General features: G+C 37.3%; 1 protein-coding gene across 1 annotated transcript in view; it reads left to right on the forward strand.

Moving 5' to 3' along the window:
* The first annotated feature begins 213 nt into the window (after window positions 1–213).
* Window positions 214–18,365, forward strand: part of zgc:152658 (uncharacterized protein LOC767632 homolog) — a 47,569-nt gene continuing 29,417 nt past the window's right edge. The window contains exon 1 of the mRNA XM_064306060.1: window positions 214–309. Coding sequence (XP_064162130.1) covers window positions 285–309 — 25 coding nt within the window. The 5' untranslated portion in view covers window positions 214–284. The remainder of the gene's footprint in view (window positions 310–18,365) is intronic.

The raw sequence follows: 18,365 nt of genomic DNA on the forward strand, positions 1-18,365 counted from the left end.
TCTAGCAATCCCAGCAACCTAGCATGCCAAATCAAAATTATCCGATCTGTCAATTACCAAAAGACTGCTTACTATTACATACATTTACATTCCTTGACATCCAAATGTGACACAGGTCTTTTCACTGGGGGCTTTTCGCTGGTGGGCGTTTACAGGAAGTTATTTGTATATAAACGCTGGATATGCCATAGCTCTGAGAGACTGATACACTGGTGCATCAGACTAAACTACAGACATCTGTGCTGATCAACTGTCCACCTGTCCTGAAAAGCCAGCACGCTACCATGAACCATGAAAATGCATGTGGAGGTAGGTTTGTATTTTTTTTAAATAATATGTTAGAACTGATTCTCCATGAAATGTGAAGTGAAGTGCAAACAACTGTGATCAAATCATTTGTCTAAAAATCATAACTGCCTGGAAATTCTTATAGTAATATTAAACTACAGTTTACATTGTATCCTTCCATCAATTCATTTAGGGGCCATCGGTATTCAAGCATATTAAAACTAGGCTAGATATAGCCTGGTAGAATTTTTACATTTCCTAACTCTGCTGGCCACTCTTTGTAAGTAGGTCTCATACTCTGTACATGTTTAATACTTCCATTTCTTTAGATTCTTTATTTTTAATTAATTAATGTAATTTCAAAAAGCAGCTCTGCTGAAACTATAATTTGTATTAAAAAGAGAGGGCTTGGGGCCGTCTGGGTAGTGTAGAGGTGTAAGCACTCGCCTACCACTGTAGAGACCCAGGTTCAATCCCCGGCAGCGGTACTTCCGGCTTGGTCAGACGTTCCTATGAACACAGTTGGCAGTGTTCGTGGGTGGGAAGCCGCCGAGGGTATAAGTCCTGATCGTTGGTTGGTTGGTTGGTTGGTTGGTTGGTTGGTTGGTTGGGGGGGGCCTGTTCAGCAGGGAGGGGATCTGGGGGAGATAGCATGAACCTCCACGCACGTTACGCTCGCCCAGTGAAACCCTTCACTGTCAGGTGAAAAGAAGCAGCTGGCAACTTCACATGTATCGGAGGAGGCATGTGGTAGTCTACACCCTCCCCAGACCAACAGAGGATAGCGCATCAACCAGGACTGTGTCATACACACGCGGAATTGGTGTAACAACTAAAATGGGGGAGAAAATGGCAAAAAAAATGCAGTCAATTGTCCATCTTTTAAAATAGAAATCATGTTGAACTTCCAGTCCAGAAGTTTTAACATGAATACTCATAAAACTCAATTTAACCAAACAATGTGTCACATGGGTGAAATGGGAATATTTTTCTATGTTCACAGTACATTTCTTAATTGCAAATGTCACAATATTGTTGAACTTTACGGACCTGATATAAATCGGTTAATGTACTTGTCATCTACATTTACTTATCGTACTCTTTCTTTTATTTCTCTTGGTTGCATATACTGAGCCAAAATGAAGACTGATTTAAATGCTTTCTTTCAGAATGCATTAACAATTCCTTCCTAATGAAATTTCTTCTTATTGTCTTAATACAACACTGCCATAATGCAAATTAAGCACTTTGCGGGACCCCACTTGTGGCCAGGATGTCCGGCATCCTGAGATTGTTATACACCGACATTCAGTGTTCCTGCAACCAAACTATGAGTTTATTAAAAGATTATACAGGATAAATACGGAGATTCTAAGTGCCACCATTATCATGCAGGTCATCCATTTAACAAGCACTGCTCCCTGCAGTGCTGCGAGGGGTAACAGCAATAGGTCCACTTGCATTGCCTGAAAACGTTCAGCTACACCAACGCCATGCAGTAACGTTAGGTTGACAGTGCAAACGAGACGTGCAGAGACATTGTGGTTCCACAAGAAAATATTAAATATCAGAAACTTACCTTCACTTTGCTCAGCAGGGATAGGTAAAATGACTGACCACAGTTCATTGACAGCAGCATAGAACACTGCAATGATACTCTTAGCATGTCAACTTTCCCAAGCATCAGCACAGAGGCTGGCTCATATTTTGCAACAGCGCCCAGCAGAAGCTCCCAAGACAATTGGTAATTAGGGGTCCAAGCAGCGAAGCTGGTGGAACCCTTGTTATGACTGCGAGGGGAAGCCACAACATAAGTGGGAGACACACACAAAGTAGTTACAATCAAGACTTTTTATTAACAAAAGAACCCAAAAATACTTACAAAATTACATGAGTAGAGTGTGTGATGTAGGTCAGTAGTGTGGGTGGTGATGGTTGAGTAGGAGTCAGTAAAGGATGTTGTCTTTAGCAGAAGAAACCATATTGAGTCGTCCGTGGTAGAGGAAGGAAGGAGAGACCAAACGACCAGATCCTCTCAGCTTTTAAAGGCAACAGCTCAGGTGTCACCAATAATGCCTAATTACGCCCTCTGCTGCCTAAGCTGGAACTCCCCTGCAACTACAGGCGAAACACAGAGACTAGCAAAGGAACAGCAGAGGGTCGCAACACCCTATTGTTTCTGTTAGGATTATTAGGGGTCCAAGCAGCGAAGCTGGTGGAACCCTATTGTATCTGTTAGGATTATTATTATTATTATTAGGGTTCCAAGCAGCGAAGCTCGTGGAACCCTATTGTATCTGTTAGGATTATTATGGGTCCAAGCAGTGAAGCTGGTGGAACCCTATTGTATCTGTTAGGATTATTAGGGGTCCAAGCAGCGAAGCTGGTGGAACCCTATTGTATCTGTCAGGATTATTAGGGGTACAAGCAGCGAAGCTGGTGGAACCCTATTGTATCTGTTAGGATTATTAGGGGTCCAAGCAGCGAAGCTGGTGGAACCCTATTTTATCTGTTAGGATTATTAGGGGTCCAAGCAGCGAAGCTGGTGGAACCCTATTGTATCTGTTAGGATTATTATTATTATTATTAGGGTTCCAAGCAGCGAAGCTGGTGGAAACCTATTGTATCTGTTAGGATTATTATTATTATTATTAGGGTTCCAAGCAGCGAAGCTGGTGGAACCCTATTGTATCTGTTAGGATTATTAGGGGTCCGAGCAGCGAAGCTGTTGGAACCCTACTGTATCTGTTAGGATTATTATTATTATTAGGGGTCCAAGCAGCAAAGCTACCAACAATTTGTATTTCAACATAGCAACACATACAACCAACACTTTCCCAAAGGTATTGTGATACAGCTGTGAAAAAAAACTGCTCACAGACTAGCAAAATAAACAAGAAGATTTTTTTGTGGAATTATACCATGTCATTCTACTAGCAATATTTGCAATTAAATGCAGGCCAAAAGTTTACATACACCTAGGCCAGGGGTGGCCAACTCCGGTCCTGGGGAGCCGCAGGGTCTGCGGGTTTTTGTTTTGACCTTAAATACAACAACCACTTACACAAAATAAACCAGGTATGGTGAGTTAACTATGTAATCAACTTCTTTAATTGATCAATTAAGCGCTGAGTAAAAACAAAAGCCAGCAGACCCTGCGGCTCTCCAGGACCTGGGTTGGCCACCCCTGACCTAGGCTAAAGACATTCAAACTCAACTTCACACATATCATGTTACCATACATTTCCTGTGTTAAGTCAATTAGTGTATCTACTTTATTTCCATAAGAGGTCATTTCAAAATAATAGCTAGAAGACAGATTTTTTTCTGCTTTTATGTACTATATCAGATTTTCAGTGGGTAAAAAGTTTACATACACTTTGTTAGTATTTGGTGGCATTGCCTTTTAATCGCTTAACTTGAGTCAAATGCTTGGGGTAGCCTTTGACACGCTTCTCACAATACTTTGCCCTAATTTTTGCCCATTCCTCCTGAGAGAACTGGCGTAACTCAGTCAGGTTTGTGGGCCTCCTTGCTCGGACACACTTTTTCAGTTCAGTCCAGAAATTTTCTGAGATTCAGGTCAGGGCTTTGTGATTGCCACTCCAATACTTTCACTTTGTTGTCTTTAGCCCCTTTGCGCACATGCCAATTCTGGCCAATTCTTGTCCACTTAGGGAGTACCCTATTTAGAGCTTATAACTCCAGATGTCAACACCACAGAGACTTTAAAAATGGCTTAAATGAAGCAAGACATTTGTACCATTTACAATACTAACCTAGATTAGTTTATATTCATAATTTTGGAAGGAATAAAGTGCCACAAATTGTCTAGGCAAAAAATCAAAAATGAATTTGCTCTTTATTAGTTTTCAATTAAATACTGAGAGATTTCATACATACAGTTGGTTAACTGAATGGACCCGGATGACGCCTTTTGGCATCATAAATCACTACAATTCGTCATCAACGAAGATCTTCATAATTTCCGAAGCGGACTCGTTTTTCTTCTTTTTTTATCAATGAGGGGAGAATCAGAACTTTGAGTGGCATGTATCTTCAGCCATTTGGGTGCAATCTATGGTGCTTTAACTATGTCAACAAAATACGCCCAAATTTTCGGGTCGGGGAAGTAATGGTCAAGTGCAGAGTTCATGCTACTTTTTGAGAGGATGAATAATTACTTTTCTTTGGCTTGGATCCATTTAAAGACAATATCGCGTGAGTTCGTTTAGTCTTTGAATCCGTCATTATGCTGAGAAATTGCTAAACCATTTTTATTGATAGTATTTGTATTTCTCAGCAAATGCGCAAAATCATGCTGGAATAATGAAACAATGATGGTAATATATATATATATATATATATATATATATATATTCCCCATTGTTCCGTTGCTATCATAATGTAACAAACTGTCTTGTGTCTACAGCTGCAGTTTCTCGCAGCAATTACTAATGTTGAATATAAACAAAAGACACGATTTATGCTGTAGTCTGCCAATGTCTAAATAAATAATACGGTACTATGCACAGAGCACGCAGGTAGCAGGGATGGCGAGTTGATATTTCGTTTTCTGTTTCATTTTTTTTTCAATGTCGTATTTATTCTTTGAAATATGTATTATTCTATCTGTCTCTGAGGCGCTCTGAAATGTGCATTCTCTGCTAAGCTGAGCAATGGATTGGAATATGTGTCTGATGCCTTTTTTTCTCAGGGAACTGCTATCAGCACATCAATGCACTGCCCCGCCTCCAATCCCCTCAGCTTTGCCATCAACTCCCCCTGCCCCCCTCCCCTCCCCTGTAACTCCAACAGCAGTTAAAATAATATAGTAATACTAAAGTAATATTTTTGTTTTCTTTGTAGTTTACCATTGTTCAAAAACAAAGTAAAATTTTTATACCATATATAAAAATTAATTTTTATTTATGGTATATAGTTCTTTGGCATTGGTTATATATATATAACGGGTAGCTCAAATCAAGCAATCTGATTGGTTCATAGCCGTAGTATATTAACCATATACCATGGCTATGATGTCTAATTCCTTTGCACAATTCAGTATCACTCCGCAAAAAAAAAACGTTAGTGTGTACGTTGCACTATGTGCAGGCAGCAAGGAGGGCCTATTTTATTTTGAACATTATTATTTATTAATAAAATTTATTTGAAGTGGAGCGTGTCTATTACTTTCATATTGCCGTACTTGGTGACCGTTTTATAAAAGCAATAGCTCACTTCAGGCCGTGATATATGGTTATTATATCACAGCCGAACAACGCCCCTTAGCTGTGATATAATAACCATATACCACGGCCTGTCGTGAGCTATTGCTTATATATATATATATATATATATATATATATATATATATATATATATATATAGTATTTCAATTGTGCTTTTGGAATAAAAACATTTCTATTGACATTTTTAGGTCTAGTGTCCTTTCTGGTGCAAGGCTCAGGCGCCAGGCTCTTTATGTACATAATGCCACATTGTAAAGCAATGGCAAGTTCAACTGACATGATATTTGGTGTGGGTACTACATACACCCTGGATTTACGTTGCAGGGTGTTTCCATTGAGGTGAGACATGTACTTTTGGAAATACATTTTTTTAAAAACATATTTTTTTCACAAAACGTAAATGAAATGTTTTGCTTTGAACTGCTATTTCTCATTATCTAACTCTTAGAAGTAGAATTTTCTGGTAGATTTGGGTTGCCAAGAGACTTGATGATGAACATGAAGTTGGATGAAGCTAAAGGTATGATAGGCTAGAGCTAGCTGTTCTCTTCAACAACTCATTTGGTATTCGCTTGACTAGACATTGTGAACAGCTGGATATGTGACTGAGCTAAATAGTTAACTGTAGTAGCTGAACCAGCAATTCATCACTTGGTACTTCATTATCCACAATAACAAGTTTAATAGTTAGCTAAATACCTGAGAAGGATGTCGCTGCTCTGCCATGTTCCCAAGTAAATGATGATGTGCATGCCTTCAGTCAGGGGAGGTAAACACGGCGCATACCAAAGACGCATTTTTCCAAGTGACCAATAAAGTCGCCCCGTCCCCTTCAACCCGCCTCCACATCAAAATCATGCCAAAACCCCAAGTGCGAGAAAAACAAAATCGTAATTGTAAAAAATGAAAACCGTATTCGGAAAAAATTAAATCGTAAACATGAGTGAGAAAAAACAATTGCAATTTTATTTTCTACATTTATGAACATAACTTTTTAGTTTACAATTAAGAAAAATGCGTTTGATTTTATTTATTTTTTGATCACAAGAAACATTTCCACATCTATGCCTACGATTTTTTTTTCCTACACGGACAATGCTTTTGGCACAAAATTGACGCCATATGCTAGCACACACACTATGTATGTAACGCTACTTTTCTGTGAAAATTGTAACACTTCAGAAAAATGTTGTAAGTTATTAGAAGAAGTATTCCACAAGTTAACCGTATGCCTGCTGGTTTTTATGCGGTCATATGAGTTCTATTAATGTACTTTAGGTAGGTTTCCTTTGTGTGTGGATGGTGAAAGTGTGTACTGTACCTACATGTGTAATATTGAACTCTCGTATGTAGGCCATTTCTGTACTCTACAGTATGTAATGTTTTCTTGTATGGGGATACGATGACGTGAACAATACTCAACCATCGACCAGGTTTTGGCAGTGTTCCAACATTCACGTCATATCTGGTGCATGAAACGCAAAAACTCCTAAGCTACTAATGAACGCTTACATTACAGTGTGAAATATCCTCATTACAAAATACCACTAACCTATTTAGAGACACTCAATTTCAAAAATAACTTATATAACCGAAATATTTTGAGCAGTAATACTTACATATTAACAATTGAGAAAGCATTGAGTAGCATTGCTTTGGAATACAGCTTCTTTAATTTCTGTGAGGCAAGATAGCCTATATATTGTTTGTATTACAGTAACTTGGCATAATTTTGATATCAATACTTTTAATGGCAGGCCTAGATTTAGCCAGTTTGAATGAATGTCTTATAGACAGTGCTTTGTAAGTATGAGTAACATGGCATTGCATGTTTTTAATCTGATTGTTAGTATACAACTGGTAGCCTACCTGTTAATACTGCTTGGACCCAACACACTGTCGGGGAAGTGAGGATCAAATAAAATATGTTTAATTAGGTCTAATCTGAAGACAAAGGTAAAAATACCTTTAAAAAACGATTAATATTGCACACATAGACTACTTACAGTCATAAAAAAATGACTGAAAGAAACCACAGCTTGTCTCTCCTAATGTAATCCCAAGAATGTGCCAAGATCAAAATTCAAAAGCCAAAAAAACTGAATATTCCAAAAAGACCGGGGATGAAATGTAGAACACCAGACCTAGGTGTAAGACTCAGTTGCCAACTTCTAATATACTCTTTTTAACTTAATATTTCCTTCCAAATTACTGAAAACTAAAATAAAAAAGGTCCATTCTTAATTAATGTTCAAGGAAGATCCAATGACTACTGATTTCTTCCTTTTAATATATAGTAATCACTGGTTCAGGTCAATCTACAATACAAAACATCTTCTTAAAGTTAAAGTGAAATTGATCATCTCCTAGTAAGCATTATGGTGACATTAAATATTAATATTTTGAGATATTTTTGTGAGGGACAGCTTTGGCTATTGCATTAACGTAACTATATACAGGACTGTTTGTGGCCGCTGGGTTCCTGACCTACATTCAAGAAATGAAAAAGTTTAAATAAAATCTGGTGCTAGTCTCCAACTTGAAGACACTGAAATTGCCCCCAATAGATAGTTGGAATTCTAAATTTGTGTTCATCCCTCATGCTTAACCTGAAGTGCTACAGTAAATATCCTGCTGTATAAATGGATTATATGTGAAAATAATATTGCTCTGGATAAGAACATCTGCTAAGTTCCTAAAACAGAAGTGCCTGTTGAAGTGAATGTACACCAAACAATGCTTTAATAATTAAATTTTGTAATTAAATGTTCCTGTAATTGTTTCTTACTTTTACTTAATTTCACAGCTAAAGTATTTGTTACTTAGAGCAGCAGTGTGAAGAGGTAACTGCAGTGTACGTATTATTCTACAGGGCAAAAGAACTTTAAAGAGCTGAGGATTGTGCTGGTGGGAAAGACTGGAGTTGGAAAGAGTGCAGCAGCAAACACCATCCTGGGGGCAGAGGAGTTTGAATCAGATGCCTCCGCTTCCTCTGTGACATCAAAGTGTGAGAAAGCCAGAAGGGAAGTGGATGGAAGAGAGGTGTCTGTGATTGACACTCCAGGCCTGTTTGACTTAGAGCTGACCAATGATGAGATCATGAATGAGATTATACAGTGCATCTCCTTGTCCTCTCCAGGACCTCATGTGTTCCTGGTGGTGATACAGATAGGCAGATTTACACCAGAGGAGCACCAGACGGTGGACATCATTAAGAAGACTTTTGGTGATGACGCAGCCAAATACACCATGGCGCTCTTCACTCATGGAGACAGACTGAAGAAAAAAACTATCGAACAATTTCTGAGTAAAAATGAAACACTTCTGGAATTCATTGATAAGTGCCGTGGTGGATATCATGTTTTCAACAATGAGGACAAAGATGTCTCCCAGGTCTCAAAGCTGCTGAAGAAGATTGATAAGATGGTGACACTCAATGGAGGAGGCTGCTACACCAATGAGATTTACGCGAAGGTTGAACAAGTTATTGAAGAGCAGAAAAAGAGGCTTCTGGAAGAACAGGAAGATGCCAGACAAAAGGAAAGGAAAGAGCTGAGGAGAGTTGCAGAAGCAGAATCCTTGAAGAAAGCAGTAGCGGAGCTTACGGAAAAAATAGAGAGGATGGCTTGTGAAAAAGCAGAGATATGTAACAATTCTGTTGAGGAAGGAACTGATTTAAATTCAGGGTTGGGATGCACTATACAGTAAATATTCTTTGTTACTAATAGTTTCAAACCAGATAAATGATCACATAAGAGCACATCTAAGTGATTTCATTTTAGAGTTTATTATATGTGTAGGAAGAGGTAACTGAGTTTTAATTAAACTTTTTCTTTAGAGATACCTATGTGCTGCCTTGTATACTTAAGTGAGATGCTTTACCTAAATTGCTATAGGAAATGTCCAGCAGTAGATGTATTATACTTGTTCCTGGTTATGGTTATACACTTTATTGTACGTCGCTCTGGATAAGAGCGTCTGCCAAATGCCTGTAATGTAATGTAATGTATTATATATAAAGACTGTAATATGTGTAAGTTGCTCTGGATAAGGGTGTCTGCTAAAAGCTTTTGAGTGTTAGAATATGGGCACGTTTTTTATTTTTACTGTGAAATGATTACCACTGTTAGTATGTGTACATTATGTAGAGTTACAGTACTGTCCTGTAAATTTTGGTATTGGTAAATGCCCTTTAAATATACAAAGGTTTGCTGGCAACCATGCTTCCCATTATGTACTGTAAAATTCAGAAGCAGTAAACAACTTGCAGTAAAATTGCAGTAAACGGAAACTGTTCTGCTAGTAATTTACTGCTAAACATTACATTACAATCACTTAGCAGATGTGTTTGTCCCAAACATTATGGAGCTCACTGTTAATAGCTTTTGCTTTAATAAAGACATTACCTACATTAAATCTGTCAGGTTGGGAACCCATAGGGTTATGTATATTTTTCTTTGTTAGGGGCCCAAGCAGTGAACAAAGAGTTAGAACTTTTTTTGTTTGCTGGTATTATTGTTATTATTATTATTATTATTATTAGGGGGGCAAGTAGCAAAGCTGCTCAAATTGTATTTAAATTGTCTTACACCATTTTTTGTGATTACAGCCTTGTAGTGATTTACAGTGAATTGTGGTGGAAGGTTATACACCTATAAAAAGAGTCAGAAACATTATGGCATGCTGACACATCCAGATTACAAGGCACTAAGAAATTAGTATTAAGCAACCAGGCACAAATAGCAAGGAATCCACAAGAACAAGAAAACTTAACTAAACTAAGCTTAAAATATTGGTAAGGTTGTATATTGTCTCCACTTATAGAGTTTGATTGTAAGAGCACTTAATGTCTGTTTAGCAATCTCAGGACGCCGGTGTCCTGGCCACAAGGGGGTTCACGCGAAGGGTTTAAATTGTTTAAATTCATAGCTGCATTTTATACTATCATATGATGACTTAAATTGAAGTAATGCATTCTTACAAAGAAGTGATGAGTAGAAACAACCAATTTTACATCCTGTCGCCTTTGCAGAGTATTATGTATGATAGGACGTATTCCTTAATCTCCACTGCATGCGGCCCAAACTTGAAAGTGATTTCATTGCTGAGCATGTGCATACTAGGGGTGGAAGGAGTGCCACTATTTGTATTTGTATCTGTCTTTGTTCCACCAACAAAAATATTTTAATTTGTATAACAGGCTTTTATGACACTGTGAAAAACAATGTCAGATGAAGTTTCAAACATAGACAAAATGTTATTAGAAATCCAAATATAGTTACTCATCTTTACACTGAACTGCATATTATGAACTGCATAAACCCCATCACCACTTTTAAATGAGGGACACTTAAGTCAATTATAAACAGAAAAAATGTTTTTATATTTAAAAGGAAATAGTTGCTCAACTTCATTATGTAGTACTCTATGCTATGAACTCCTAATGAAATAAATATACAATGTAAGGCCAGCATGTTTTTAACATGTTTGTTAATACTTGTTTTCTCCTCTTTGTTGAAGCCCCACTTTACTTGTATGTTTGATTTGCATAAGCTTGGATAAATTAAATAAAAAATTGAAAAGCTTTCCTGGGTGGAATACACCTTTAACTATTATGCTCTTACATGAGCTGGCAGCAGCGTCAGATGTATTCAGCATTGGTTTCTGCACCAGGAGCAACCTAATTTGATAAAGATTATGAAATATATTGCAAAAAGTTTTCTTGAAATAAAGGACACAACTCAACTTTATCAACTTCATCAGACAATTGCAGTGAATTAATTTTGCGTCATTGTACATGCAAAGTGAGTTTCGATAGTGCTTGATTGGGAAACTCGTATCAAAGCACTGGTCATTCAGTTGCTGAATAGCATGCTGGAGTAGACAGCGACATGTTCGCCCCCTGGGTAAAAACACCTGCTGTCTATTGTTGGGGGCTTGTGAAGAAAATGGCACAAACTGTGTATTTCTTTACTGAGTGAATGTTTTTATATTAAGCCTAAATATTTAGGAGCGTCATGGAAGGAGGAGGACATAGCATTTACGGGGTTGGAGTAAATTTAATTATAAAGTCCACCCAGCATTATGGTGTCGCACTGGCCTATCTAGTGTTAAAGGAAACTCTCACTCACTATCTCTCTGCAGGTGCATGTGTGTGTGTCTAATTGAGAAACTTTGTCTCCACCCTGTTTTCGCATGTTCTCTCCATGTGCATGAACACATTTAACTATGCATGAAAAGAAAAGTCACAGAGTGACGTAATCCCTGCAAATGACATCCTAATAGCAATTTTGAGCCATGTCCAACATCCTGGATTTTCCGATATTCTGAAATTAAAAGATATCTCCTTCCAGTTTCGGCCTAACTACATGGCTGAGACTTGAGAGAATAGGGACAACCCTCAAAATCTGTGGAAAGTTTTAAAGGATCTGGGTTGCATAGTGAAGTCCAAAAGGTAATAGGTGAGGTAATAATACCTCACCTATTTTACATCAGTTGCACACAAGCTTGTGGATAGTCTGCCTTTTAGCCCAGAAATTCATGGGTTGAATTACATGAAACATTTTTACTCAAACCTAAGTGTTAAACCGAATAGTTTAACTCTTTTAAACCAGTCTCTGTGGATTAAATTGGAAGTATGTTGAACAGCCTTAACAGTGTAAAAGCTACAGGCTTTGAAAATATTCCTGCAATAACAAAGTATTGTACCTCATGATACAAATATTCTAAGGTTATTCCACTTCACCATATAAAAAGAAAAACAGTTCAGACCCAGGGAACTATAGACCTTTCTATATTTTGAGTGTCACTTCTAAGGTGTTGAAAAAAGTAGAGATGAATAGTTATGTCACTACTTTAAAGACTCCAAACTGCTATATGAATTCCAGTCAGGCTTCAGGATACCCACCGGAATCAATTGAAACTCATTTTTTATGGTGATGAAACAGGTGCATGTAATTATGTGGTGTGGGAGGATCCCACTACCAGATAGGTGCATGGTTACATGACATCAGTGAGCTATGAAAAAACACACAACAAAATAAGTGAGCATGACATTGGGCACACTGAAAAATACTGAAATAAGAAAGCACAGCTACCGAATTGACATACATTTAAATAAAAGGCCTTAAATCCAAATGTGCATTTAGACCTTTGGGAGCCAGAGTTCTCAGCCAATGCAGCTTCACATGTGAGGAAAAGGCTACTCAAGTCACCCCCTTGTCTCAGAGTATTGTCATGGAAATTACTAAACTATATTCCTTAATGAAACAAAGTTTTCTTTTTATTGAGATCTCAAGGGAAGAAATACAACTGTTCTCAGATAGGACAGTGGAATTTGTTCCAAAACTCATTTGTCCATAGTACAATTTTATACATTTCAAGCCAAGGTATAATTATATAAAACATTGGTTCATTTTTCCAGATACAGACACAATTTTAGACAATTCTGGTTATAGTATTGGTGACCAGACCTTGAACGCTCATAAGGCCTCCTGTTTCTCATGGTATTTTTGGATTTGGCAAAAACAACAATCCTGTTCTCAACAACAACAAAAAGGAGTAAACTTTAACAATCATTAATGGTTAAAAAAGAAAAACACATGAATTTAAATATTCTCTCACAATCCTCCCTTTTTTGTCATTTTATGACAACCTAATGTAAAATGTATCTACGAAGCAGCAATAAGCTGAATCATGCACAGGAATGTAAAAATACAAGAATAGAATGAATAAAGGAAACTTTCCAGTAATGGAGACATTCAACAATTATAAGCAACATCCATTACTTAGCTTTAAGCCTTTGTTTTCTCAACATTATATCTTCAGAATGGAAATGGGTAAGGGATACACAATTACACAGTTTCATCATCAGTAATGTCTTTATCATCATAATAAAGTGATAGCCAGTTTGGTTCCTCATATAAGTCAGATTCAGGGGGTAACAAAGCCTAGCATCAGCAGGCATAGCATTATACAAATACATACTGATATATCGAAGGGAGGACACAGGGTGACCAGTGACCATATATTTTAGATTTGTACACCTGATTGGACTACAGTGTTTCACAATGCATACTTTTAGCTCTTATATTGTCTTATCAACAAAGACTCTGCCGCACAGGAATGATAAGTTAAATCACACCCAGGGAAGAGCAAGTAATAACCCCCTTAATGTGGATTTTTTTGCTTGAGTGTGGATGTTTAAAATAATTACTTTGTAAGCTTTTGCATTGATCACACAAGTTGCATTTATAATTACCATCAGGAAGAGGTAGGAGTTTATGTTGTGGAGACTAGGATTTAGAAAGAGGAGAAAGATCAGAATTAACTGTAATATTCTTTAAGATATGACCTCGAACTGGAGGCACAGTGGAAAAAATATTTGAAATGCTGTCATCTGATTCAAGAATATACCAGTGTTCCGAGGCATAGGAGTGAGTTTGACACATTTGCTCCCCAATCCCTACCCCTGCCCACATCCGCAATAAATATTATAGTTAGTGGAAAAGTTAATTGGTTACACCAGATCCAGCTATGGGTACTAAAGATGCAGACACATGCCAGCCTTACCCATTTTCACCTACAAGAGCTGGTTTGGTTGTTTTTTTTTTGGTTTTTTTTGTATGTACGTGAGACATCTCCATGTCAATAATAGGGTGACAATAGACATCCTAAAGAGGGCACAAAAATGAATGTATCATGTTACTCAACTTAATTAAATCGTATGTAACCATCTAATATTGAAATGTGTGGAATAAATACATCACAAACTATGTTTTTAGACACGTAACTAAATGCATGCATAATAAATGTGCAATAAATGTGTCTTATATAGAGTACAAAACCTTCTTCTCAGCAAACGCCACGTTTCTACATTCATGTTACCTCGCCCTGTTCCCTATCTAGACACATTATAAACAAACAATTACTATGTATGTACGTTCTGCAACTCCCCATTAAAACATTGCATTTAAAATCATGACTCACGCATAATTATAACTACTAGTACTGAACATGACAAAAAGCACATCAGTACAATAGATTTCAGACGTTACTTAACCCTCCACTTTAACAACTAATGCTTTATACAGACTGTTATACATACCGTTCGATAAGGAAACTAAGCTCGCTCATGGTCACTTCATTTTCTTTGCACTATAGTCTGTGATCATGTCAACCTTCACCTACACGCCCTTTCTGCTAAAAACATGTTGTTTCATCATTTCTCCTAATTTCTCTCACACTGTTGTTATTTTCTCATACGCAAAGCCTGCTGGGACATATGCATCTGCTCCTATTCTCCACTATTACAGTTTTTTTCTATTGCTAAGACACATTTTATGAAACAATTCCCCCTTTTCTCAAAACTATTACAGTTTTTCTCAATTGCTTAAACACGTTTTCTGAAACTATAGCTCAATTTCTCAAAACTCTACACACAAAGCACAGCAACAGTTAACGTTTTGCCAAAACTACACAAATCTCTTGCAAAATGCATTCATGCATTCAAAACCATGTTCTCTCTTCTGAAAACTGACTTTTTCCATCAAAATGACTCACACAGGCCTCATATGCTCATTGCTTATTTTTTTATCCTTTTTTGAAGTTTTAGTTTTCTTTTCAAGGGGTCCCAAAATAGGCTGCAATTTTACAGTAAATATAAAGACTGCTGCCATGATACAATACAGTAAATATATCATCATATAAATAGTGCATTTGCTAGGTAAACCTAATTCTAATTCAGTACAGTACAGCAAAGTGTGTGAACTGTTATCACTTTGAGTGTTGTTATTGTGTATGATACAATGCACATTTACTGTATTGTCCTGCCAATGAGGTCCAGTTGGGCTGCACTCACAACCCAGGTTCCATCAAGAGTTATACTGAACGTTGTTAGAAGTGTTTTTTCATTTTCCTTATCAGTGCAATTATGAGTTTTGCCAAAATAGATAACATTTGTGTCTTCTCAAAACTAGAACATGCTTAGACTGGACAATGGATGTAATGATCTGTTATCATATATGAAATCAATGAACAAATTCAAAAAGGTAACAAAGCAAATCTTTATTTGTTACTGTAAAATAAATCTTTGCTCAGCTGACTGCAAAAATAAAAATCACAGTTTGTAGTCCTGCTGTAAAAAAAAAACAAAAAGCAAATACGTGATCGACCAAAGTTGCACATATTTCATTTTATTTTATAATGAGGATATTTCACACTGTAACGTAAGTGCCCATTGGTAACTAAGTAGCATTGTGTTTAATGCACCGGATGTGTACTGGAACATTGCCAAAATGTGGTGGATGGTTGAATATTGTTTTCATGTGGTCCCATGAACAAAAAGCATTTTATTCATTTTTGGAGAGATTTTGGATATGTTTCTGGACCCCTAGCTATTTTAGACCACTGTACTGATGGAAACCTTGTAATTCCCGCTTGAAAATGATTCAACAGTGAGTTTCTTCAGTCGAACAGTTGATTTGTAGTGAAATACATGATTATGTTGTGATTTACAGCAATACATAATTTAGACATTTTGGATAGATTTGGAGACACTGGGTACACTGCTTACTTTTTGATTCATAGATCTTTAGTAGTTCTACATATCCACCCTTAGATCTGATGCACCTGTGGTCGAGTTTTTGATCCAGCACATAGATCCAGCACATAGATATATAGTTTAACCTGCTGTATATTTGCAATCTCTCAGTATTTCATTGTAAACTGAAAAATAGCAAATTGATTTTAGATTTTTTTGCCTAGACAATTGCATTTGTGGCACTTTAGTTTATATTCATAATTTAGGAAGAAATAATCTAAGTTAGTATTGTAAATGGTACAAATGTCTTGCTTCATCTAAGCCATTTTTCAAGTCTCTGTGATGCTCAAATCTGGAGTTATAAAGCTTTAAATACCCCCTAAATGGGCAAGGATTTGGCATGTGCACAAAGGGGTTAACTAATTTCATATGTAGATTCTCAACTGTAGCTCTGTTGTGTTTAAAGGCAGCCCTTTACTTTGAATTTCAGGAAAGCACTTAGGGTCAAGACAGGCTAGATCTGAGTAAAGTTTTTCACTGGCTATAAAGCAAAAGCGAATCCTATCAGTTACTGTGACCATTATCACATTGTGCACCTTACCTTTATGCTGTATGCTGCTTCTGTGTCAGACATCTCATCAGTAGTCAGATCTCCCGGCATTGTTTTCTTTTTCTCACCCTTTTGTGGTAAATGGTCTGCAATGGTCATCAATTGTAAAGCGCTTTGGATAAAAGCGCTATATAAATGCAGTCCATTTACCATTTACCATTTACCATTTACCATATTCGTCTTCCTGGTCTAGCTTGGTATTTGCCACAAAGCTGTCAGCTGCACACTTCAGGAGATGCTCCTCAGTTGTCGTGACCATGCAATGAGCAGTAATTATGTCCATCCTGTTTGTCTGAAGATATTGTATTTAAACAGTGTTTTTATGAGCTTGTACGCTGGGTTGCCAAAACAGCCAAAAATCTTCTAAGGTGAATCGTCTTTGGCCTACCATCGTGCTTCGCCAATTGGGGGAGACTTTGCTCACTTTTCCCCATGTATTCATTCCTTGGTATGATTCTCGGATAAACACACCTTTCTTATTCAAAAGTCCAAAAAGTGAAACACACGGCCAGTACTAAATTCAATATGTGTGCATAGCACCACATGTATTTCATTGTTGTCAGATTTTGATGAGAGCAATGCAGAGAATCTGCTATATTTTATTTTCATATTAGCAGCAAGGTTAGCCTTGTTAAGATTATAACTTACAACAATAGATTTGGCTGGTGAAGTTCATGATTGGTGACAACAAAGAAAATGATAACGTTGTCATAAATATAATTTTCCCCATTATTACACCTTGAAATGACCATTCTTCTTTTGAATTCTTGTAGAGAAGTGATGTCCCTTTGACTCAGTGCACTGATGTCAGTTTATAGGGGGTTCCCCCAAGTCAGCCGTGGTTTCGAGGGGTTCCCCTTGGTCTAAGGCAGAGCCAAGGGGACCCCCACCGGTCTGACAGTTGTAGCCTATTTAATGTTGCTGGCTAGCAATTTATTGTTCAGTATTTTTGTTTTAATTATAAGTTGAGAGCACAGAAGGTTGCTAGCTAGTGTGGTGTTGCAATGAAATATTCAATGAATTGCTAGTTAGGTGGCTACTAATTAAGCCGGCAGCTAGTTAGCAGTCCAGGTATAATAGCTACACTTCAATAACGTCAGTTTGAGTTTACATTTTATTTGAACTGAGCTGAAGCTATTAATACTGCTGGTTTAATGAAAAGCTGTGTAGCCAGCCAGCTGTATGAATGAAAAAATGTGGCTATGTAGCTGGCTACATGAACCCCATGTTTTCATCAAAGAGTAATAACGTTTATGATTAAGTTACAAATTTAGTCCAAGGTTTATGGCTTACCATGAAGTCATGCAATTATTAGTTAGCAAGCTAGCTAGCTCCCACATAAAGTTTCCACAGCATCCCTTTGCCTGTTATTGACTGCTCTGTAATTAGCTAGTTTCAAGATGAGATGCTATTGGCAGATGTAGCTAAATTTTCAATGGGGAGAATTATTGATAGTGGTACTGGAGCATTTGTGATGATGTAATCGACAGGATTAGAAGTTTGGGTCTTTATTGTGTGGATGTGTGAAGTTGTTTGTGAATTCTGTCTGTTTACATGAGGTCTTATGGTAGGCGTGTGTTACCCGCCGCCTGCTTCAGACAATAGTGTGAATTCACTACTCTTTGGAAACATAAAACCAGCTTGTCATAAAGGTGAGACTGTTATGGGTGACTTC

The sequence above is a fragment of the Anguilla rostrata genome, chromosome 13 (assembly GCF_018555375.3).
Source record: "Anguilla rostrata isolate EN2019 chromosome 13, ASM1855537v3, whole genome shotgun sequence".
Classification (NCBI taxonomy): domain Eukaryota; kingdom Metazoa; phylum Chordata; class Actinopteri; order Anguilliformes; family Anguillidae; genus Anguilla; species Anguilla rostrata.